Source organism: Acanthopagrus latus, chromosome 8, assembly GCF_904848185.1.
Source record: "Acanthopagrus latus isolate v.2019 chromosome 8, fAcaLat1.1, whole genome shotgun sequence".
In the NCBI taxonomy this organism is placed as follows: domain Eukaryota; kingdom Metazoa; phylum Chordata; class Actinopteri; order Spariformes; family Sparidae; genus Acanthopagrus; species Acanthopagrus latus.
Genome location: NC_051046.1, coordinates 12549057 through 12573464, shown reverse-complemented (window position 1 = coordinate 12573464; position 24408 = coordinate 12549057). Strand labels below are relative to the sequence as shown.

General features: G+C 38.5%; 3 protein-coding genes across 4 annotated transcripts; all 3 read right to left on the bottom strand.

Moving 5' to 3' along the window:
* Positions 1-516: 516 nt before the first annotated feature.
* Positions 517-10697, bottom strand: ctdspl2a (CTD (carboxy-terminal domain, RNA polymerase II, polypeptide A) small phosphatase like 2a). Its single transcript, XM_037106443.1, has 13 exons — positions 10361-10697; positions 8028-8239; positions 7174-7309; positions 6918-7064; positions 6550-6777; positions 5082-5175; positions 4502-4613; positions 4332-4418; positions 4168-4230; positions 3996-4075; positions 2885-3011; positions 2699-2794; positions 517-1694 (listed from the first exon to the last, which is right to left on the bottom strand). Exons 2-13 carry the CDS (start codon positions 8214-8216, stop codon positions 1629-1631), a joined length of 1425 nt encoding a protein of 474 aa, XP_036962338.1. The 5' UTR covers positions 8217-8239; positions 10361-10697; the 3' UTR covers positions 517-1628.
* Positions 10698-11556: 859 nt separating this feature from the next.
* On the bottom strand, positions 11557-17249 carry LOC119024050 (sulfide:quinone oxidoreductase, mitochondrial-like). Of its 2 annotated transcripts, XM_037106445.1 has the most exons (10): positions 15804-17249; positions 15145-15349; positions 14607-14777; positions 14436-14489; positions 14148-14342; positions 13833-14042; positions 13457-13640; positions 13070-13137; positions 12767-12945; positions 11557-12680 (listed from the first exon to the last, which is right to left on the bottom strand). In XM_037106445.1, the coding sequence occupies exons 2-10, from the start codon at positions 15340-15342 to the stop codon at positions 12623-12625; spliced, it is 1317 nt and encodes a 438-aa protein (XP_036962340.1). In that variant the 5' UTR covers positions 15343-15349; positions 15804-17249; the 3' UTR covers positions 11557-12622. The 2 variants fall into 2 exon arrangements, with proteins under 2 accessions (XP_036962340.1, XP_036962341.1); XM_037106446.1 differs by having other exon boundaries at positions 15145-17249.
* A 143-nt stretch (positions 17250-17392) lies between these two features.
* On the bottom strand, positions 17393-23652 carry LOC119024049 (sulfide:quinone oxidoreductase, mitochondrial-like). The gene is made up of 10 exons (XM_037106444.1): positions 23495-23652; positions 22764-22968; positions 22418-22588; positions 22194-22247; positions 21912-22106; positions 21605-21814; positions 21269-21452; positions 19315-19382; positions 19013-19191; positions 17393-18909 (listed from the first exon to the last, which is right to left on the bottom strand). The coding sequence occupies exons 2-10, from the start codon at positions 22959-22961 to the stop codon at positions 18852-18854; spliced, it is 1317 nt and encodes a 438-aa protein (XP_036962339.1). The 5' UTR covers positions 22962-22968; positions 23495-23652; the 3' UTR covers positions 17393-18851.
* Between the last annotated feature and the right edge of the window lie 756 nt (positions 23653-24408).

Below are 24408 nucleotides of genomic sequence, written 5' to 3'. Positions count from 1 at the left end.
CTGCTGGCGAATACAGTATAACTTGGTCAAAAGCTCTAAAATGAGTTAGCAGCCTTCAGTTTAGATTTTATTTCCAAATTCATGATATATCAGTTATCTTGTACACTTTTAAAGGTATATTATGCATGATTTGTAGGTTGCTGTCTGCAAACACACAGGTAAAGGTACAGTTCACAGTTCTGGGGAAAGATGTTTTTTTAGTCTCACCCCTGGGTCGTCAAACACTTGTGCCTTGGGTTGCCAGGCTACCAACCCACAGCATCAGTCTGTGACAACCTACTGAGACGCAACAATCAATCAATCTTTCCCCAGAGCAGCTGCCAAACAGAAGCCTCCCAAAAACAGCAATGTCATTTGAAAACACAGGCAGATGGCAGTCTCACGCTTCTAGTGAGTTGTAAGTGATGATCAAGAGGAATCTTTTTTTGTGATTCTCCCTTCACATTTTCCCCTAATTGTTGGATTTATAAATGTACCCATGGTTTTGCATTTTGAATTATTAGAAGGATGCTCTGATTCGTATAAAAATGTATTTATTTTCAAGGAAACCATTAAGTAACACTGAATACAACAGGAGTGATCATTCAATAGTCAATAAAACTTGTGACTCCTACATCATTAAGATCCCACATACAAGACGTCTTGGAAAACAAGATTTCAAAGCAAACATGTTGGCAATTTGCTGGTGCTACGATTTCATTTTTTTCTTCCCCTCACATAACAAATCGAGGTGGGACACACCTGTGTAGAAAAGTGACATTTTACATCAACTTACAAAGGGCTGGATGTCAAAGTGCAAGATGCCTGAACCCCCCACCCCCACTCACGCCTCATTAAAGAGGACGACTGAGGTGTCGAGATCAGAAATGGACTCTCAAATACAAATCTCCAAAATTAGAATTCAGCCACTATGGCTTTGTATTCGGTTGAGACTCTATTCTAGCGTACATTACATAACTTTAAAATATTGTTTCAGAAACATTTTCCTCCCAAAGATTCTTTTTTTCTTTTTTTTTTAAACTGCACCTTATTACAGACAACTGCATGTAATGGAGTAAAGCATCACAGGAATAATGCAGGCATACAACAGAAAAGCAGCTGTTTATCAACAACTCAAAAACAAAAACACACTAACATTTTGTTGGTTTATAAAAAGCAACCGAATCAAAGAATACATACTAAAATCTGAAGTGAAAATAAAATGACTTAAAAACCTTGAAGAAAAAAAAATAAAATATGTACATATATTTACAAGGTAATAGATCGAATATTATACAGGTTTGACTGGCCGGTCAAGGTCAGGCTGAAGCCACCAAGGTCCATAAAATCCAACACTGCATGACATTCAGTTTTGTCAATCCAAAATGGTTCTTTAAAAAGACAAAAAAACCTTCCAGGAGGCCGTCTTCAAAGAGTCTGGTTTGAGTGTGTGGGTAGAAAAACATCCAGGGCTTTTTAACCCAAACACAGCTTTCAATTTTTTGCATGATTTAAAAAATTATATTAATAATAATAATAATGGCAATGTTTTGTTTGCAAAGAGAAAATCCATTGAATATTTCCATCAGGGTCAGTTTTTTTTTTCCAATAATGATACCATCTTAAACTGAGAGACGAGGACGGGGTCTTCAGTCTGGAGGAAGGAGGTCGTGCAAGCGAAACTGTTGACGGATGTGTGGTCTGACATCTTCATTCTGTGATAAAGAGCATAGAGTCATTTCAAAAACTACAAGAAAACAGACTTCTCAGTGTCTGGTTTCTACTTTCACAGCTGTGGACAAACTGAAAAGGTGAAAGAGGGGAGCTGCATGGGCTGTCCAAACAGGATTTCTAGAATCTTGTCACCTGTGTCGGTTATGGTGTTGGTTCTGCATAGAGCCTATGTGCAGTCATAAATCAACCTAAATCTAACAGTTGTGCAATAAATTAATGAAGGTTATAATGTTGATTTATTATACAGATTGTTTAAGATGTGTTTTGAGGATGTAGTTTGCAGTGCTGTTAATCTTTAACAGAATTAGAATTATCTCTCATCATGCACAATACAATCAAACAGCACTACAAAGTACAGTCCCAAAAAACTGAACATTAAAAATTTTATGCAGGTAGAGCGTATAACACTATTGAAAACCTGAGCATATTTACCTGCAGCTCCAAGCAAAAATCTGAGAGGAGTGCTCATACCACCATGTCTCAGAAATCTCATTTCATAGTAAATCAAGAGGTTATCAGGTGAATTATTCCAGTTGTGCCCATACAAGAACACTGAGCCTTTACATGAAATTGCATTATGATGAAACATATTTAATGAAGTCAGCAGATAGTGTTATATTAATCAACAAGCCTGCACAAGAAAATTACAGTATGCAATCAAAAAATGCTCTCAACCAAACAGAAACACTTTGTCTTTTAAATCCACAGATTGATAAACTTGGATTCTTGTGAGTTATATTTTAAAAACAGGTCACCAGTGCCAACTGCATACGTTGTGACTTTCTCCATATTAAATCTTCCCCTCTATCAGGGTAACAATGGTTCTGTTGTATCTACACTGATTATATTTTCTCTCATATCTGTGAGACTTTACATGTAATATGAAATGGACAGTGTGTCTGTGCATCTAGTCTTGAGGCTGTCCATGAGGATGAGTAGGTGGAATATAGACTGAGGCCAAAATGTTTTAAGCCAGAATACATACCAGCTCCACAAGCTTCTCCAGGAAAGGAACAAGCTTTAGAAGCTCATTGTCATTTCTATCCACAAACCAGCTCTCAATAGGGATCCCATTGGAAAGCTGAAAAAGAAAAACACCTTTGCTCTAGAATCACTGTGACACAGAAACATTAGCAAAGTTGGTTTAGTTGTTGCTGTGAAAAAGTTTTACCTGATAAGCAAAGGCTTGGGGTGAGTTGTCGATTATTATCGTCTTCGAAAGATCTCGTCCGAGAATGTTAAGGTCTTTAATATAATTTCCTTGAACACACACACAGTGCTCACGAAATAGCCTATGCCTAAAAGACACAGTGAGAGAATAATCCTCAAACAAATTCTTGAGTTTTAAACAAATAAGAAATAAAAACAAACAAATGGAACTGGAAACATTTTAAAAGTTCATATTGATAACCATCCTCAATAATTAGGAATAAAAGCACTATTAAATTTCAAAGGGGGTTATGTGACAATATCTGATTGTACTTGTATGGAACAGAAGACTTCTTTAGCACTTCATGCTAACTATGAAGGAGTCCACACAAGCATTACGCAGTTATGTGAATATTTATAGTCCGAATTTAATTAACAGAACAGGCTCCTTCTCACACTGCTCATTTGTAAAAAGGAAGAGGAAGTTACTGCTCCGTTCAACCAGACTATTTTACAGTTCGTATTTGTGGCTGAAGCTCTCGACACAATTAAGGAGTCAGCAGTGTAGATGGCCAGATCAGACAGCGTTTGTGTGTATGGAGGAAAGACAAGACATCATTGCAACCACTGATCAGCCACAACACTAAATGGACTAACAGGTGAAGCGAATAAAAGGTGAGGCCTTCTTTGAGGTGTTGCATGTCAAAGTGACGTTCACATGAAAGCCATGAGAGAAAAGTTTCCAAGCAGAACATGCTCTATAAAGAGATGACCAGTTATTCACTTCACCTGTTAGTGGTTTTAATGTTTTGGCTGATCTATTTACAGTATGTTGCTGCTTGTTCAGCTGTTGCTAGCTCACTCCAACATGGAAACCTGCTTGACTTGAAAACAGCACAATGGAAACAATTCGTACAAACATTACAGAACACACCCAGGAGCATGTATTTTTTGATGTCCAGCAGCAGTCATGTGATGTGACACTACCATTTATCGGAATTATCTTTGATTAATTCCCAGCTGGCTTTCCTGATTGAATAATGGGATATCAAACAAAAATTTCCTCTCACTTTGGGAGTATTACAAAATGCTTCATTATCAAAGCCGTTTCAGAGATTTGTGTCATCACTGACCTGACCAACTGTTTTTTCGGATCCAGGATGTTGAGCAACTTGTCAGCGTAGACTTTCTTTGAGGCCGTGAAGAGAATAATCTGAAATTTTGAATGGACAGCAATAAATGAGAAATGTGTCAACCTGAAGCATGTCAAGTAAAACAAGGAGGAGAAATTAAAAGGCATCTCACCTCGTACATTTGAGACATGCGCTCAAGAAACTCACGGAAAAAGGGCCTTAACCGAACATACACCTACAGATTGGAAAAAGAACAAATGGAGACAAAAAATGTGATCACAGCAGCAAGAAAAATAGAGACCTTTGAATTAGTGAATGACATTTAACAGATAGTACCTGGTATATTACATCTTGAAAGAGCACAGGGAATGTCAGGGCTGCATCTTCGAGTTCATTCAAACTACAGTGGACCAGAGTTTCGTCCTGACAATGGAAGATGGTAAAACCCATTAAAGTCAGATCAGCTTCAATACAAGATACAGCAGAAGAAACCTTTCATGGCGTACCAGATCCAAGACGAGAGAAAACTCTGGTGTGCTGCGGGTTTTCAAAGGTAACGCCGGTTTGCGTGTTAACTGCTCTTCTGTCAGGGGAGGCACGTGCTTGATGAAGAAGTACCTTAAAAGTCAGAGAAAACATCAAATGATCACATTAACAAAAAAAAAAAAAAAAAAAAAAGGATTGTTCTTGCATCGGAATAATACATTAAGTAAGCCAAATTTGCATGTCTATTCACCACTTAAACAGATATTTTTTTTATTATATTATTATATTGTCTTGTATCACTGTAAATCCTTGCAGGTCAAAACATGAGTGAATCCACTAGAGTTAAGATAAAATGTTTCTGTAAACAATGTGTCACATGTCATTACAGAGAACTCATACACAGACCAGCAGTCATGTTCTTGCTGCCATCTGGTGGTGTCAAGTTTCATATTATATATTGCATGTTGGTGTGTGAATAGATCTTGCTGCAATGTCACCTTGAATGTGACGTCAAGTGGAAGACAGATAGATAGATGGATGGATGGATAGATGGATAGATAGATTAGTAGATTATTATTGTTGGTGCTTGGAAAAACTTACGGATCAAAAACTTCCCAGTCCTCATCATATGAGGTTTCTGCAGGCGCTGGAGGTAACGTGTGTGTGTAACCACCATCAGGCATACAACCAGGAGCTGATAAACAAAGGGGTGGAAAATTGATTGATTTATTGAAAACATTCTTGAGTGATAGAGATACATAGTGGTGACTGCCACAATCTATATTGTCTGTCTTTCTGTCATAGTCCTGAGGACAAGTCACTATCCACTGTAGCAGCTGTTTGAAACCTTCAACAACAGTCTAAGTTTTTGTAAACAGTGCGTTTACTCACAATGGTGTGTGGCAATGCCAAGTGTCCTTCCCTCTACATCCCCAATTTCTGAACTGCTGCGCTCAAAATGGTTGTAAAACAACCATTAACATTATATTTTGTTTCTTCGACTTTACTGGTTTTCATAATTTAAAAAAAATAGAAACAGTATTTACACACAAGTTCAAGAAAAAAAAAAGATCAACCGTTTATTCTTAGATGTAGGTTGTCAGTTTGATTCTTGTAAATACCCTCTTCTTTTACAGCCTGGGTCAAAAGATTTAATGAACAAAGTCTTTTTTGGTGCTTAGCAAAAAACAAAAGACATGGGTAACGAATGGGCTAAAGTGGCTGCTAACAAAATGATTACAGGGCCAGAATGAGGTTGTTAAAGAGTCACATTCATACACTCCCGTGCCACGAGCTGAATAGGTCTGGTCTATTGTAACAGCTGACATATTGCATAAACAAGGTTATTAGATCATAGTTTTAAAAATAACTACCCTTAACATATGGAGTGAATCACACGTGTGCTGTTGCGAAAGGCTGTTTCACGCCTGGATTTTTATTATTTTACTGAGTCAATGAGGTTTTCTTGCTTCTGGAACAGAAGCTTAACTTCCAGTTTCACTTCCGCTCTGAATTGTTTATTGTTTAAGTGGAAGTTAGACTGTTGTCAACTTTTATTGTTAAAAGACATAGACAGTGAAAACTCATGGAATAGGTTTCCAAATGGCAGTGTGTCCATCCATGGACACCCACCAAAGCCCAGGACAGGAAGGCTCATCAGCGGGTGATTAAAACTGTCCAGAGAACCATTAGTACTCATCTACCGAGTGTCAGTGACATCTGTGAGGTGACGTGTCTACACAGAGCCCAGATAACACTACAAGACAACACCATGCCCGCCAGTCTTTTCACCATGCTGTTGTTTGGCAAGAGATAGAGTATCTGCCACTGTACTACCAGACTACAGAGCAGCTTCTTTGCTCAGGCTGTGAGACTCCTCAATTCATCCTCCACATTCCAAAATAAAAGATGCTTTATTCTTATAACCTATTATTTATTAATCCATCTATATGCATTATTGGACTATTATGGCTGGCTAAGAAAATCTATATATTACGTGTCTATTCTTGATTGTACTAATATCAAGAAAGTTTCCCAAACTAAAAGAATGAGTCTCAATATTATGTACCTGTTAATGGTGGCATGTCAGTTTCAGTGACGATTTCCCCTTCTTCTATGGATGTATCAGAGGTAATCTGAAGCCTCTGTGGTAACATCGGAGCAGTGTGACATGGAGTGATGCCCTCTGTGGATGTGAGAGTGCTGCTTGGCATTTCCTCTGCCTGCTCAATGTCCAGCTGTTTCATGATCTCCTCTGCCTCCACCGCTTGGCCAGGAGAGTCTGAACCAGGAGTGGCTGAGGGACGAGAACGGTCAGTATAGCTTGGTCACAGCACTTTTAGTCACATATCAAAAAAGGTTTTCTCATAAACCATTTGAGCGGTACCTGGTTTAAAATCTACTCAAAAACTTTTTAAACAAGTTGTTTTAGTTTACCAGTTTTAGTTGCTGGTGAGAAAAAGTTGAAGACTGGAGAGAAGATGGTTCCAAGCAGGGTGGTGCGTGGTGGGCTGCTTGCTGCCTCAACAGGGGCCTCTAGTTTACCATTTGGTTTCAAGGGTTTACTGTTGCAGGTCATTGTGTCTATGAAAAAAAAACAGGAGAGGTACAAAATCTCCTTAGTAACAACTCAAAAAACAAGTATTTGTCAAGAAGACAAGGTGAGCCACACTTTTTATTGGGTCTGTCGTACCTTTATTTGGGCTTTTACGGCAAACTCTGGGGACTGCTTTGTTCGGAAGGCCTCTAGTCTGTGGTGACGAAGTAATTAGATCGCTTTCAGAGTTACAATCAATACGACTTCTCTTGGCAGGGATATCCTGCTCCACCTGAGAATAAAAACAGAGAGACAGGATCGGTGACATTATTTCACTTGCATTATTTTAGGTTGCTTTTTTAGTTATTCGATTATAATGTGTAATACAACAAATAGCATTGAAAAAGATGTGATCAATACAAACAATGTAATTTTCTTCTCAACACAAGAAAAGATAATGAAGAGTTTTTTTTTAATGATTTTATAGAGTGTAGGCATACGAGATATTTATTTAATTTCACTCTGCACTCTTTGTGTTGCTGAACTCTTTACAATAATGTGACACAATACATGAAAGTCTTACTAGGTCCTATTACTAAGTTTGCCATTCAGACTTTTACTCAAAGTAACTCTATTCTGACATAGATAGATTGGGTTAAATTGTCCATGACTGATAAAAGTTCATGACCTGTTGTTCATTTTTCTGTACGTAAAACAAACATAAAGTATGTGGTTTTACAATTTAAATAGGCAGACCATCAATCATTAAAATTTACAACAGCTGCCAGACTGAAAATAGAGGAAGTTGACAGAGACGTATGAAAAGCAAGCAGGAAACTACGTTGACTGCGTTGAGACTTTCTGTTGAGCATTTAAAAACATACCTATTATGTGTGAGTCACAAAGAGCAGCTGAGGTACAGCTTTTATTCTGCATAAAATGAAGCGTGTGTTCCTACAGCGTAATATTATGTTATAGCAGAGGGAAAAAAGCAGCTGATGTAAGCCCACCTTGACTGCATTGCCACGGATGAATTTCTTTATAGTGGAGAACAGGCCTGTTTCATTCTTCTGCATTTTGCCACGACCTCTCACCGGGGATGGCTCCACTTCACAGTGTTTCCTTTTGGCCTGGGATGGGTGGGTTCGACGGCCTGGGTTTGGCTGCTGAGGAGCTTTACGCACTCTCAGCCTCATCATGCTCCGACGTCACATAGAAAAATCTGACAAGAAGTGAAAACAAGACAAGAAAATCCTTTAAAAATGAATCAATACTCTAATCTGAGAAAAATAACTACAGTTTTCTATCATATTTGCTGCACTGAACAAATCCCCCTCCTGTTGTTAAATGTTACAGCCTTTCTAAACACAAGTAACTTCTTCCTAATAAAAGTGTCAAACTAGCAAATACTGATCAAAATGTTAAATTGTATGATAAAATATTAAGTAGACAATGTTATATATCTGAACAAATATCTGATGTCAATTTACAGCAATTGAGGGTTTTCGCTACTTGTTGCCAAGGACAACTCTTGGTTACTGCACCAGAGATACCGCGCTTTATAAGGCATAATATAAAGAGCCTGAAAAACTGTTTTATTGGACTCCTTAATGTGGTTATCAAAATTTGTGACTAATGTATGTATTAATTTGAAGATAATGACCACTTACTCATTATTTAACTGTCATTAATAAACAGTGGATATAAAGTTAATTAAACTTAAGTTAATAGTTATTTCACCCTTAAAAATTAAACCTTTATACACCATTTATTACAGTTTTTAAGGTTTACAAACATCAGTTGCGACTTTACAATACACAATTGTTTAATAAATGGTTTATGAAGCATTCAAATGTTTGTTAACAATAAAATAACTATTAACAAAAGTTTAATCAACTATAAACTCAACATTTATTAATGATGTTTATTATAAAGTGCTACCAAAGTAAACAAACAATGCAAGGGAGATATTGTTACTTATTAAACTGCGATACATTAATGTTTCTGTGCTGCAACTTCTTGTTACTTATCAAAAAATATATACAGTATAAGTAAGAACCATGCCATTGAACATTTAGGCTCAACTCTTGAGTACTGATCACCTTTTAACATGTCATCATATTATCTTACCATCTATTCATGTGTGCAACTGTTTAGTTCCTGTTTCCACTTCTCTTGACACCCAATGACAACAACAGATGTGGCCAACCACTTTATAGTCCAAAAAAATATTTACGTACCCAGTATATCTGCACATATCAAATCTTTACAATCTTTATCAAATTGTCCTTTATATCCCCCAGACGCATCAATTACGGGTGTTTGCGTTTGGTGTAATGCCCCTTTAAATATGATACACGGTAAAAGAAGCGAAACATACAAGACTGACGAACACTGTGGAAAATAATAATAGTCACAAACAAGTGTGATAACAGTAACGTGTTGAGTGTAGACGCGATGTTGGGGTCGTCACGGTCACTTGAGGACATTATAAACAAAGTTCAGCGCACCAGTTATTAACACAAAACGTCCAGTGTGTCAGGCTGCCGGTGACTGGAGTGGGCGGTGTACGTGATAAACACTGCTACTAGTCGGAAATGCAAGCCCCTAATTTTAATCAAATTGAGCTGGTGTTGGGTGAAAATGTTTCCTGCAGGTATGTTTGCTCAAGTGTGCGCTTGGTAATTGGCGATAAAGCAGATTTGGTAGCACAACAGCTTCGATGACTGTCGTTATGTAACATCGGGTAGGCTGTATCAACACCAACGACGTCAGCTACCGCTAACGTTAACCAGCTGCGGGTATTTAGCATCAAACCCCCCCAATGTACAGCCACCGCTGGTTTGACGCTCGTTTCCCACATTTGGTCGGATAAAACTATGAGATAAGCGTGGCCACAACTGGTGTCTGTCATGATAATACATCTGCAATCAATTGGAATTTTCTTTAAACCTAAGTTACCCCAGATGCTGTCGGTTGGGCTACGCGGCTAGTTAACACAAGCTGCTACAGTTAGCATTCAGGCTAACATAACGCCAATGGCAGCAAAAGCAAGGCCGTGACATTATTGACTCTAGCTGCCACAGCACGTCTCACACGCCCCCCTTTTAACATATTCGTGTTTTACATGCATACTATCCGTCAATCCCTCGGCACAACAACGCTCCATAACCAGCTTGCTCCGCTCTGGCTAACACGTCATTTTGTTCGCTTCCATGACTATTTTCAGCCATGACTACGCCCCCTTCGCTGGCTAGCGTTAGCCGCTAGCTAACCTAGCAGCGGTCGGGCTATCAGGCGGACAAACCTTTTTGTTTACATGCTGGCGTTGTTCGTTACTTACTGATGACACAGGGAGCTCTTCAAAAGGTGCCGCAGCGTTGTCAGCTCTCAGCCGCGACCGTGGCGGCCTCCGGTAGAGGTCGGGCCGTGGTTGTTGCTGCCCGCGGTCTGTCGCTCGGTGGCTAGTCACTGATCAACCATGTCTGCGGACGCCATTTCCCGCCTCATCACAAACATAACGTTGGTGGTGCGCAGGAGAATGCGACACACACACGTAGGGGAACCAACGTGGCGGAGCGCGGAGGCAACAGGAAAATGGCTATGGTGTGTGTGTGTGTGTGTGTGTGCGCAGCTGGACTGCAGCTCACTACCACTCTTTATCCCTGCTGGTATTATTGTGTGACTACAATAAACCTGTTCAGAATGCACATAATTATTAAACCGGATATGTGTTAAATCGTGTGCATTATATCTGTTTATTGTTACAAGGTGACGGATCAGGCTTTCCTTAGTCTTTGTTTACAATTTTAAATGCTTTCATTATGTCAACAACTCCACAGTGTACATTTGCAGACAAGTTGAGAATAACAATGCAAGCCAGGACTGCACAGATTTGCACATTGGGGAGAGAAAACAACCTCTCCATAAACAAAGGGCACAACACAAGAGGGCAAACTCATCAGGTCAAGACTCTGATGTCCACTAACATGTGAAGGAGAAAAAATAATTTCTTTGAGGACAACAGTGTAAACATCTTGGCCAAAGAAGACATATAGTTTGTAAGAGGAGTAAAATAATCCATCTATGTCAAACTGGAATGTCCGTCTTCGAACAGAGGAGGTGGCCTACGACACTACCTATCGGCCACCTACAATGCAGTGCTTAGTTCCCTCCCCAGACAGCTTAACACTTCACACCTGGGTTCACCTAGACTAAGCAACCCACATAAAGGCCGGCTGGGTCAACAAGTCAGCGAGAGGTGAAACGTCCTCAAGAAACTGAAACAAGTACAGTTGCCTACGATACAGTTCTCAGAATTACCCAGACCTGGATGACTGAGAACCTTTATCAATAAAGCATCATAATTACATTTTCAGTTTTCACCAAATGCAGCTCAAGAGTTTCAAGAACTCAAAGGTCCTAAATAAGAAATTTCAGTCAGTTTGGGCACAGCGCTGTGTTAATGAACTATGTAGTTAGAATGCCTTAAAGTGATAAAGGGATTCAGACAAGTAAAATGAGGCAAAAATCACAGGCTTACATAACATCAATTATTTCAGAAACATTACTGGATGTAAATAACATTGAGTGCAATAAGTTTGAATTCATACATTCATAATTTTTTCATCAACACTTTCAATTTCATATCATAATTATGGTAGGTTAAAGTGCTCACAGTCATTTGAATGATTTTAGACTAGTTAATCTTATTATAACACAATAATTAATTTATTGTATAACATCCTCTCAACAGCTCTGATAGAATAATAATCCTGATATACAAAACTATATTTCTGATATTAACATGTAGGAAAATGTTGTTTGCATGTTAGGTTTAAACGCTCGAGACCATTCATACAACATGTTTGTTTGAACAAATGATGACAGACAATTATGAGGGGAAAAAAACAAACACATTTTCACAGATTAGATTCTTTAGCATTTAAGTTAGAGAAAGACCTTAAGACACAAATAATAACTGACTGCCACCAACATACAAAATTATAAGTGTAGTCATTTGAAAAATAGTATATTTGTTTACTTGGCTCATTTCAACACCCTAAGTGACTGGTAGACAATGTTTCCTATGTAATTGCTATAAAATATCAATTTTAAACATTTTTTAAAAAGGCTAATTATGGTCAGTTTATTGGATTTACATGGGCAACGTAGAGTTTATACTCTGCAGCAGTAAGCTGACTAAACGTTAGAAGAGCTAACTGGGCTGACTTCAATTAGACTGTAGGTGAAACCCAATGGCTTAAAAAAAAACAAAAAAAAACGCTTTGGGGTTGCAAATCAAATAATCTTCTACATATATCTGTTCTATGCTTCTATTACAATCACATAGCTGGTTTAAATTTGGTGACTGGGGTTAATAAATTACAGCAAGACTTCTTTCTCATTACAGAGAAGCATTATTCCATAGCGATGCAAAGCACCAATTCTAAAAATGATGTGAACTTGATCATACTTGTTGTTAATAGTCACAATGTCTACATCAAAACTACACAATTCATTTATGTTTTCACTTCTTTTAAAGGTGCTACCTCCTTCCTGAAAAGTTTAGGGAATGTGACTATTAACTTGCAAACTGATGGTTTCACTTCATCCCAAGATGTAGGAGTTTCCTGTATGGTCCTGGTCCACCCCAAAGACCCCTGCGGGGGAAAAATAAAGAACATTAACAAAATGTGGTTGAGGATGTGGTACAATGGAGCATGGTGTTAAATAACTACAGACATACTTTAGCAGCCCATGCCAATAAAGGTGAGGCATGAAATCAGCCTTCATGTGGTACATGATTCTTCTTTCTTTGGCTTGGTTGATGGGAAATGTTTCTAGTGGCTGTCCGGTGTAGTCGAACTCTGCCAGAATTACTGTGTTGTAGCTTGTAACCAATGGACATGAGGTGTAACCGTCATACTGTAAACCAGGATATTACTGATTATTAACATGTTTTTCAAGAGAGGAACATCTAGTGGATGAGTTATAGCATTGTTTAAAATCAAAAAGAGGAGATCACAGTTCATGTTTGTCTGCCACTTACCTTCTTATCTGGCTTCTCATTTTTCAGTATTTTGCTGATGGTTCGGTTCAAAATACTAGACTCTGCAGCTGAGAATGAGAAAACAAGTGGTAAACTTTTTGTTAATAAATGTGTAAATTCGTTTAGTTAGAATTAAGAAACCTTTACACTGTGTCCAAAATCCATTCTACAGTAATACATTATAAGTTTGTTATGGCATCACATCCTTTTATTAGACCACAAAGCTGTCTGAGTTCTAGTTTAACTGACTGCATTAGAGTTGAGGTTGAGGGATGGATTGATTGACAAAGAAAACACTACAACCACCAATGTGGCTAAAAAACCCAACTCGACCCACACTGAAAAAAAAAGAAAAAGAAACTGACTATTGACACAATAATCACTTACCGACTGCAGCAGCTGTTCTGGGTGTGGGCAGGTTGGTACAGTCTCCAATCCCAAACACATTTGGATACCTCTTATGTTGGAGGCTTTCTTTGTCGAGATCCAACCAGCCAGCCTCATCTCCCAGTGGACTGCCTTTAACTGCTGAATTGGGTCCCATTGGAGGTGTGACATGAAGCATTTCATACTGATAAGAGAAAGCAAATTTTTAGAGTTATTCACTGAAGCCTCTTTTCCTGATCTGGCATATATTAGGAGCAAATGTAATCAAAGCAGACAAAAAATATATATTGTTTTTATGGATTTAAAGAGGAAGGAAAGGACACAGCACATAGTGAAATAGGCTGGAGAGTTACTGTTGAGGTACACTGACAGTTACCTCGATCACTTTTGTTTCGCCTGGTTTGTCAAGATTTTCAAACACAGCTTCTTGCTTGTCTGCCCGCACTTCAATCAGATTTTGCCTCAGGTTGACTTGCAGGTCACGCTCTTTCACGACATCCCACAGCGCGTCAGCATATTTCTTTATCGCAAAGAGCACAGGAAGCGATGTGTTGTATATCAAATTGGCCTTTGATCTTTTTCCTGTCTTGGACAGAAACATGGAAATATTTTCCTTTAATCTGCAAAACCATACAGGATATTTTCAAAATGTATGACAGGAACATTGCATAACATAGCTAAAACTAAGCACCTTCCTGAGGTAGGCATCTGATAGGTACATGATCTTCTGTGGCGCTCCAGGACACTTCACGGGAGTGTTTGGGAACGTGAACACAGCATTACCCTCTTTGAAGTTCTGTAGTGCTTTCCATGTTTTCTCCACAGTTTGGACTGAGTAGTTTGACCCAATGTTTGGATATTCAAATCCCTCTGGCAGTCCTTTGATCTACATGCAAGAAGAGTGTAAATTTCCTAGGATGTAACTTAATCTATATACAAGTTTACTAGGGGGAGATGAATGCACACAGCCTTACTTCACCTTCTCATAATGGAGTTGTAAACCAAGAGCCACAATCAAATACTCATAGGAGATCTGTAATGTGAACGAAAGTCTAAGTGAGGTGGGACAAGCTGGTAAATGACATATCAGTATGCTTTTTTATAACTTCAATACACACTGTCAGATGAAGGATCTCTAAGGCAAACATACTTCAGTCCCATCGTCTGTGCGGACGGTATTTTTGTCTGGATTTATTTCCTGAACTTTAGATTTCACCCACTTCACTCCAGATGGCATGACACTAGCAGTGGAACGGCCTGATGAGGCTACAGTTTTTGCACCAGCACCAACCAGTGTCCATATTGGCTGATAGTAGTGCATCTGAAAGAAAAAAAGAATAGTTCTCAGACACTAGCTTCACATGATGGTGAAAAATACTATTTTGTTTCAGAGTGACTGACACATAAAATGCAAACATGAAATCACAGTTCTTATAGTTTTTTCATACTGGGTTCCGGTTATAAACAGACGTATGGCAAATTGCAATCATGATCTACTGTATCCTTGCCACTTGGCTCCAGAAAAGTTCTGAGACACTAGCTATACATGATGGTGTAAAATATTGTTCACGAGGACCTGCCACATAAAATGCAAACTTGAAATAAGAGTTTCTATCATTTCTTGCAGTCGAGGGATTCAAAAAGAGAGGTAAGGCAAATAATAACCAGCTAATTGACTGCATACTTGCCTCACTGGGCTCTATAACCGCCACATTCTCAGCTCCGATCATCCTCTTCATCCGTGCACTCATTGCAATACCCCCACTTCCTCCTCCCAGCACCAGCATTTTGTAATGCTGTTTGGCAGAGGCAGGGCTGCTCGTGTGAAGACTGGAGATAGTCATGCCTGTGGGGTGGCACAGCCTCAGACGACACAGTGCAGCCATTCTGTGTCTGAACAAAAAAGACAAGTCATTTTAGTTGGCAGCAATGCAGACACACTGACCAGGACTGAAACACAATATGTCCATATTTATATAATGAGCCTCAATGCTTTACAACTTTTTTAAAAAATATATTATTATTATTGGTAATGTAATAACCCCAGTGAGGTTGTATGAGGAGTGTTTTTTAATCTTAACATCAACTCAATATTCGTTGGAGCATATTCCTGTAAACACTTCCCTAAGTTGACTTTTCTTGACAAGCTGTGCAGTGACATTTAGCACAATGAACGAACAGATAATAACTTTGACTTTGGTGATATATTTTGACATTAACTTTAACACTGCTGCATGATGCGCAATGAACAGTCTGAGCTTCCATAATAATCACTCCAGCACCTGCGTGGACCCGACAGCATGACAATGCAATTCAATTACTGTTACGTCGAAGAACCCAGACTTACCTTGACCACAACTTCTGTTAACCACCTGCTTCAACGACTAAATCCGTTAGCGAGCCTGCTGAAGTCAGTCCGACCTGCTTTCACCGGTGAGGACCGGCTCAACAACTTTTGACATTAACCTGAAATCTCCACCCATCGATTGACGAACAGAACCGTTATCGAATTCTAGCTGAAGTCCAGAACATTCGTCCCGCCTCCTCCACCTCTCGACCAATCAAACGCAGCTACTGTAAGGCACTTCAGGGTATAAATGGGTTTTAATCTGCCCTAATGGACTTTATGTATTACCAGCCCAATATATATAATATCTCAATATTTTAAGGTAAAGTCATCGACTCTAAAGCATATTTACAAACTTAACTTGAACTTGCAGTTGATTCTCTTGGTTTCAGAAACCTAGCTGCGAAACGGAGACGACTGCTACTGCGAGTATGAATTGGGAGCTTGGGATTTCCTGTTTTATGTGAATGCAACACTTTGTGTAAACAATGCAGAACGTGATTTTCACAGAAACTGTAGCGTGGTTGCAGTGCATATTCATACGTGCACAGACAGTGTTGAGATATACCTTACTGAACTAAATATGGGAGCAGGTTTGAGCCAAAGACAATTAATGCATATTATAAGGTTAAGTCCTGGCCTACATGAGCTACATTGTGGCTCAGGACCAAGTTCAAAATGCTGAGAATGCATCCACCTGTTTTCAAATACTTTCAGGTGAAACACTGTTCTTATTCTGGGCTGTTCCCACTCAACATCAGACCAACAGCACCAACCAGACTCAATGCAACTGACAGAAATACTGACAACCAGTGATGTAATGTAACTAAGTACATTTACTCAAGTCCTGATGGACTTAAGTACAATTTTGAGGTACTTTTACTTTACTTGAGTATTTCCATTTACTTCCACTTTACTACATTTTAGAGGCAAATAAGCGCTTGTTTACTATTTGATTACATTAGCTACTAGTTACTTTTCAGATTGGATTTATAAACCATCAGATTAAAAAATACAGATTCTGATAATCAGAAAATGCTGACTATTAGAACCAATAATCAGTCTACCATAGTACACAATATTTTCATACATGTCAATGTATGTATAATTTTACTTTTACTTTTTATAGGCAAGTACATTTCCTGCCAGCAAATTACTTTTAATAGCAAAAATCTGATATTAAATGTACTTAAGACTTTTACTCAAATACTATTTGTATAGGTGACTTTCATTTTGACTAAAGTAATATTTTAACAAATTATACTTTTACTCAAGTATGACTTTTGGCTACATTTAAAATGACACTGACTTGGGTGGCTCTAATTACAGAATATAAATAGCCTATTAAACCATAATAAATAAAATATGCCCAATCATAAAATATAAATAGAACTTAATAGATAATAAAAAACATTATATGATGACACACTTACTACCCCCGTCTCATATTTGAGATAAATTATACATCGAATAATACCTAATATCTTTAAAATGTGATGATTTTAATCAAATTGCACCTATGAAGAAGCCCCCATTAAACAATAGCTTACAACATACCCCCTGACAAATACATATACATAAAAATTAAACCCAGTATACATTTTTTATTTTTATTTTTTTAAAGAAAAATATTTAAGACAATAATGCAACAGTCATTCTCAATTCTCAGCCAATGTCAGGCTCTAAAGCTGGCTATACCACAGTGAAATGAACTGGCTGCCTGGAGTGCAATAATGATTATCTGTCAACAAACAAAAACAGTTCTGCTTATTAGGATTTCTTCCAGATCAGACAGCATGTTTTTTTCAGTTTGCAGTGTTATCCTGCTGATGACTTTTGAAAGAAAAAGGCAATCATCAATCTGAAAACACTATGGTTAAGCAGTGGGAGTTGTTCAGCTGATAATATTTATCAGGGGCCTCAGAGAAATTAATTATTTCAGGAGCACTATTAGATTAAGTCCAATAGGGCTGAAATGATTATACTGATTATACATACGTTTGATTTGTCATCAACATTTTCATTTTTTTATAACAATATCATAATAACAGATGTTTATAAGTAATTTGAACAATTTTAGAATAATGACTCTTTTTATCATACAACCATGACTGTAGAACCTACTGCATAACCGCCTCTAAACAGCTCTGAAAGATAATCACAATGTACAAAACTATATTTCTGAGGTTTATATGTAAGAAAAGCACTTGTGGTTGTTTGCACGATAATGGTCGAACATTCCCAAAGACCACTTATACAAATGAAAAACATACATTTTTACAGACCGGATGTGTGAGCATTAAAGTTAATAATATATAACAGGACCTTACCCTACTATACAAAATTGTAATTGTAAAAATCACAAAAAGTCTATTTGTTTATCATCACAACACCCTAAATTAATGGTAGGCAATGTTAATGGCCAATAAACTGCAAAAACAAATAACCATATAATTGTCCTAAAACATCAACATTTCAAACTATTATTTTACCCTTTGCCACAATTTCAAAAACAGGTCCAATTTGGGTCAATTTATTGGATATATGTGGGTGGCATGAAGCATAATCTCTGCTGCAACAAGTTGAATAAACTTTATGAACCTGGCCAACTTCAGTTAGACTGTGGACTCGGGTGAAACCTACTGGCTTTTAAAAACACACATCGCTGGTTTAATAATGAGATTAATGAAACCAACAAGACCTTACATTTAGCATGTCCACATAATACCCAAAAGACTGACCTATAAGCAGTTAAAAGCTCCACAGAACTGTTGAGTTAAGTGTTCATGTTCAGTGTTTTCTGCACTATGAGCAACTATTTCTCATTACAGGGAATCATTCCATGGCAAGTTAAACTCACCACTTAGTAAATGTAGGTTAACTAAACTTACATTGATAAATACTGCCGTTAACCTGATCAAACTTGTTATTTGTCATGATGTCTGTACCCTCAATAGCCAAATTTTCACCCTTTTAAGAGAAGGATAGATTTAAATGTGCTACTTATTTCCCTAAAAATTTAGTGAATGTAAATATTCACTGACAGTTTCACTTCATCCCAAGATGAAGAAGTTTCCTGTATGGTCCTGGTCCACCCCACAGGCCCCTGACATAAGAAAAATTGAGAAAATTAATAAAATGTGGTTGAAGATGTGGAACAATACTTCATCATTTAATATCAACATGGTGTTAATTAACTATAGACATACCTTAGAAGCCCATGCCAATAGAGGTGAGGCATCACATCAGCCTTCATGTGGTACATTAGTCTTCTTTCTTTGGCTTGGTTGATGGGAAATGTTTCTAGTGGCTGTCCATCATAGTCAAACTCTGCCAGAATTACTGTGTTGTAGCTTGTAACCAACGGACATGAAGTGTAGCCATCATACTGTAAACAAGGAGATTACTGATTATATTTTCAACAGAGTAACTTCCAGTGGAAAAAATGAAACATTCTTCAGAATGAAAAAGATGATTCACAGATCACATTTGATGTTTATCTGCCACGTACCTTCTTATCTGGCTTCTCATTTTTCAGTACCTTGCTGATGGTTCTGTTCAAGATACCAGACTGTGCAGCTGGGAATGAGAGAACAAGTGGTAATTCTGTTATATTTAGGAATTAGGAAGATAAACTTTATGTCTGAAAACTCCATACTATGATAGCTCTATACAGTATTTACTATATTGCATGTAGTCACTGCCAGTTTAACACAGTCATTGTTGGGACACATGTAAACATGCTACAAGCCCCATGGGGCTGTAGTGCTACACAGCAGAGAGGGAAATGGTTAGGTAGATAAAGAATGGATAAGCAATATTGTTTCAGCAAATGATCTAAGCCTGACATTTTCTGGTGCAAAACAAAATGCAAGATTTTTGCTCTCAAATCATGCATATTCATTTTCTGCTTATAATTTCACATGGGGTAGCAGTGGTCTGAGCCCACACAGAACAGACTGAACAGGTCACTAGTCTATCAATGGGCTGTTACTCACATACAGACACTTACATCCATAGACTTTATTTCACCTCAAGGGCATGTCTATGAACTGTGAACCCAGAGGAAAAAAGGGTAAACATTCAAACTTAACATCAATGGCGTAGCACAAAAATGTGTGCCCAATACATACTGTATACCATCTCACCCCCCTTCTACTATTAATCACTCAATTGTCATGCCAGTACAGAAAGTCCAGCCAGCCTGTTGATCTGATATAAGATTTTCTTACTGTGAGGCAACATTGCTAAGCAATGAGACACTGTGTTGCCCTGCAATGCTTTTAACCAAATCCAAAGTGTATCTTCTGTACTGTTCAGTGGCCACAACACTGTCAGATCTGGGGTGCGTTCAGGTCCATGTAATCTATTAAAATGTGACAACATTGAACTGAGATTGTCTGCCAAAAGCAAATAGATTTTGGCTACACTCTACTTAAGCATTTTTACATTTTAATAAGGAGAAGTTTGTTATGGCAACACATTCTATCATTAGATGAGACAGCTGTTTGTGTTCCAATTCAACTAATGTAATGAAGAAATTTCATCACTAGGGGGCTCACTGAGGTTGGACAGGAAGGGAAGACGAGGCACCCTCATATCAACTGCAATCAGTCTCTACTTGGTCATCTTAGTTTAGAATGTTAAAACACAACAAAGTTTAATTTGTGGCATTGACTTAAATAAATAAATTATACATATGATATTCAGCTTGTGGGGAGCCTGAGCATCTGTTCCATTTGTGACAGCTATTCACTCGAAGATATTTTCTTCAACATCAAAGTTGATAGACGGATTGATCGACACCAACAACCGTATGGGAGGTTAAAGGATAGTCATCTGCCAATGTCCCCGAAAATCTCCTTCTTTGCCACAGTCTAACGTTGGCAGTTATGTTACAGCCACTAATGTGGCTGAAAACACAAACATAACCCACGGTTGAAAAAGAACAGCATTCTGCATGAGATACCTTGCACGCATACACTAAACATAAACATGATGAGTATGATAAGGCCTAATTCTTTACAGCAGTCAGATAGCAGTTGTACAGGGAGTGATAGTGATAAGTACTGGATGATGACCTGAATCATCACTGATGATGAAATTGCCAGGAACTTCCCATCATTTAATCGAGAGTTAAGACAGGAAATGGCCCAAACACAGGAAATTTGAATAAGCTAGTGTTACACTTTTTCATCATGTGTTTCTTTGTCAGTGAAATGCTACAATCAAACACAAAGTGAGATAGTGTCAGGTACTACTGAGAATTGTCCCTAAATGATGAGCATTGCAGGGTGTGGTGTATGGTTTTATAGTCCTGTGTATGTTATTATGCAACACACTAAACTTACAAAATGAACAGTAAGTTAACAAGTGATAAAACTATATGGGTGTATGCAGCAGCAGAGTGCTTTCCAGTATTGCGCTGATACAATGTTCAAACCGATAACACAAATATCACTCACCGACTGCAGCGCCTGTCTTGGCTGTGGGAAGGTTGGTACAGTCTCCGATCCCAAACACATTTGGATACCTCTTATGTTGGAGGTTGTCTTTGTTGACATCCAACCAGCCAACCTCATCTGCCAGGGGACTGCCTTTGATCACCAAATTGGGTCCCATTGGAGGTGTAACATGAAGCATTTCGTACTAAATGGCAAATGGGACCAGAGTCAAACCAAATATTTAAAGAGGAAGAAAATTACATAGCACATGGTGGAACAGGCTACCCATTGTACAAGGCAGTCAATACGATACAACTGAAATTTAAAGTTATTGCTAAAGTATAATAACACAGTTACCTCAACCACTTTGGTTTCGCCTGGTTTGTCAAGATTTTCAAACACAGCTTCTTGCTTGTCCGCCCGCACTTCTATCAGATTTTGCCTCAGGTTCACCTGAAGGTCACGCTGTTTCACAATATCCCACAATGACTCAGCATATTTCTTTATCCCAAAAAGCACAGGGAGCGATGTGTTGTATATGACATTGGCCTTGGACCTTTTTCCTGTCTTGGTCAGAAATGTAAAATCTTATTTAAGACTGTGGAACCACACTTGATTATTTCAAAATGAATTAATCACGAATCATTACAAAGCTAGCAAGTACCTGTCTGAGGTAGGCATCTGATAGGTACATGATCTTCTGTGGAGCTCCAGCACACTTCACGGGAGTGTTTGGGAACGTGAACACAGCGTTACCCTCTTTGAAGTTCTGTAGTGCTTTCCATGTTTTCTCCACAGTTTGGACTGAGTAATTTGACCCAATCTTTGGATGTTCAAATCCCTCTGGCAGTCCTTTGATCTACAATGGATATAACTTAATTAAAATACTCAGTGGAAAAGTTGTACAAGGTGGAGGCAGAGATGAATGAACGAAACCTTACTTCACCTTCTCATAATGGAGTTGTAAACCAAGAGCCACAATCAAATACTCATAGGAGATCTGTAATGTGAAAGAAAGTCTAAGTGAGGCGGGGCACACACAGATCATCATATCAGTTAAAATAATCTTTAAACTGCCACTCAGTTCCACACTGGTGGATGAAGTATTATTAAGCAATTTTACAAGACCATTACACACTGTCAGATAAAAGATCACTAAGGCAAACATACTTCAGTCCCATCATCTGTGCGGACGGTATTTTTGTCAGGATTTATTTCCTGAACTTTAGATTTCACCCACTTCACTCCAGATGGCATAACGCTTGCAGTGGAACGGCCTGATGAGGCTACAGTTTTTGCACCAGCACCAACCAGTGTCCATATTGGCTGATAGTAGTGCATCTGAAAGAAAAAAAGAAAGGTTCTGAGACACTAGCTTCACATGATGGTGGAAAATACTATTTTGTTTCTGAGAAACTGACACAGAAAAGGTGAACAAGATACCACAGTTTCTATCATTTTTTTGTACACAAACAAATGTATGGTAAATTGATATCATGATCTACTTGATCCTTGCCTCACTGGGCTCCACAACAGCCACATTCTCAGCTCCAAACATCCTCTTCATCCGTGCACTCATTGCAATACCCCCACTTCCTCCTCCCAGCACCAGCATTTTGTAATGCTGTTTGGCAGAGGCAGGGCTGCTCGTGTGAAGATTGGAGATAGTCATGCCTGTGGGGTGGCACAGCCTCAGACGACACAGTGCAGCCATTCTGTGTCTGAACAAAAAAGCATAAGTCATTTTGGTTGGTAACAATGCAGACACACTGACCAGGACTCAAACACATATAAATTTTATACAATGACTGAGATAGAAAGTAGCCTCACTGCTTTAAATGGGGAATGTAAATAACCCAAGTGAAGTTTCAAGGTCAGATTATTTCTCTAAGTAGATTTAAATCACCTTTTCATCAGCTTAAGAAAGCATTACAACAGATAATAACATTAAGCGCTTGAACATCAGTGATTTACATTTTTCCCTGGGTTGACTGGAGCCTTTATAGCCGACACACCAACAACTAAAACCTAATGATAACGTTCTAGTTAGGTTACTTTATTTTAGGAGTTTACATCCTTTTCCGTGAAGAATAATGTGAATTTAACAGTTGCTGCTGCTGCTGCATGCTGCGCAATGAACCACCAGAGCCTACATAACTATCGTTCCTGTGCATACGTAGACCGGACAAAATGACATTTAGCTACAATTTCGCACTTTGACGAAAAACACGAAAAACAAAGACTTACCTCTACCAGAACTACTGTTAACCACCCCGTTTGTACGACGAAAATTAGGAAGCGACACAGGGGAAGTCAGTGCGGACTGTCTCAACTACTCGTACGCAGTGTTAACCTGGTATGAACCTGAACTTCTCTTCTCCTGTGACGGACGAACCACCGGAACTGTTGTCGAATTCTGGTTGAAGTTCGGAGCGTTAGTCCCGCCCCCTCAGCCGCTCGACCAATCAAACGCGACTGAACTGCCATTTCTTTTAGGGCACTTCAGGGCGGGCGTGGATGTTTAATTAGCCCTTTCAGACAGCAGGTACCAGTTGTACTGGAATACACCCTAAGGCATGTTTACAAAATAACCACGAGCTTAAAGTTGCTCCTTTTGGTTCCAAAGTTAGCAGTGAAACGGATTGCGGCTGCTGCTGTAAGTGGCGATGTGGAATGACTAATTTCCGGTTTTACATGAACGCAACGCTTGAATGAAACTATGCAGTATGTTACTTGCATTAGAAAAGGGTGTTGATCGTGCAGGAGCAGAATAATGTGGCTGCAGTTTTTATTTATGACTTGCCAGTTTCCCAAACATGTCCAGACAGATTTATTTCACGGTCTTAAACAGTGATGGAATGTAACTGAGTACAGTGACTGAAATAGTTCATGCTGCCAGAGTGCTGATATGTTTTCTATAGGTTTGTGATGTAAAAAGTAGGTGTTAACTTGACTTATAATTTCCCAACACAATGCAGTGTTATTGGAGAATGAGACACTATGAGCCATAAACAAATAAACAACCATGTCCTTTGGAACAGTCTCATCCCTCTTGTAATGAAAACATTAGGTGGTTTTATATTCCCAAGAGCTCAGCCTCACCCTCTACACACGAGCATGTATTACACAGTAAAAACACTACACACCAGTTATACTTTGAG

Coding starts and splice junctions, on each gene's coding strand:
- ctdspl2a (XM_037106443.1), bottom strand. CDS start 8,216: ATGATGAGGCTGAGAGTGCGTAAAGCTCCTCAGCAGCCAAACCCAGGC. Junction 4,614..5,081: donor GACTGGGAAGTTTTTGATCC/GTAAGTTTTTCC, acceptor CTGACTTTTAAG/GTACTTCTTCATCAAGCACG. Junction 1,695..2,698: donor TGGAGAAGCTTGTGGAGCTG/GTATGTATTCTG, acceptor TCTTTATCACAG/AATGAAGATGTCAGACCACA.
- LOC119024050 (XM_037106446.1), bottom strand. CDS start 15,342: ATGGCTGCACTGTGTCGTCTGAGGCTGTGCCACCCCACAGGCATGACT. Junction 13,138..13,456: donor CAGAACAGCTGCTGCAGTCG/GTAAGTGATTAT, acceptor TCTCATTCTCAG/CTGCAGAGTCTAGTATTTTG. Junction 12,946..13,069: donor ATGAGAAGCCAGATAAGAAG/GTAAGTGGCAGA, acceptor CCTGGTTTACAG/TATGACGGTTACACCTCATG.
- LOC119024049 (XM_037106444.1), bottom strand. CDS start 22,961: ATGGCTGCACTGTGTCGTCTGAGGCTGTGCCACCCCACAGGCATGACT. Junction 22,589..22,763: donor CTGTTGTGGAGCCCAGTGAG/GCAAGGATCAAG, acceptor TTTTTCTTTCAG/ATGCACTACTATCAGCCAAT. Junction 21,815..21,911: donor CAGATGCCTACCTCAGACAG/GTACTTGCTAGC, acceptor TTTCTGACCAAG/ACAGGAAAAAGGTCCAAGGC.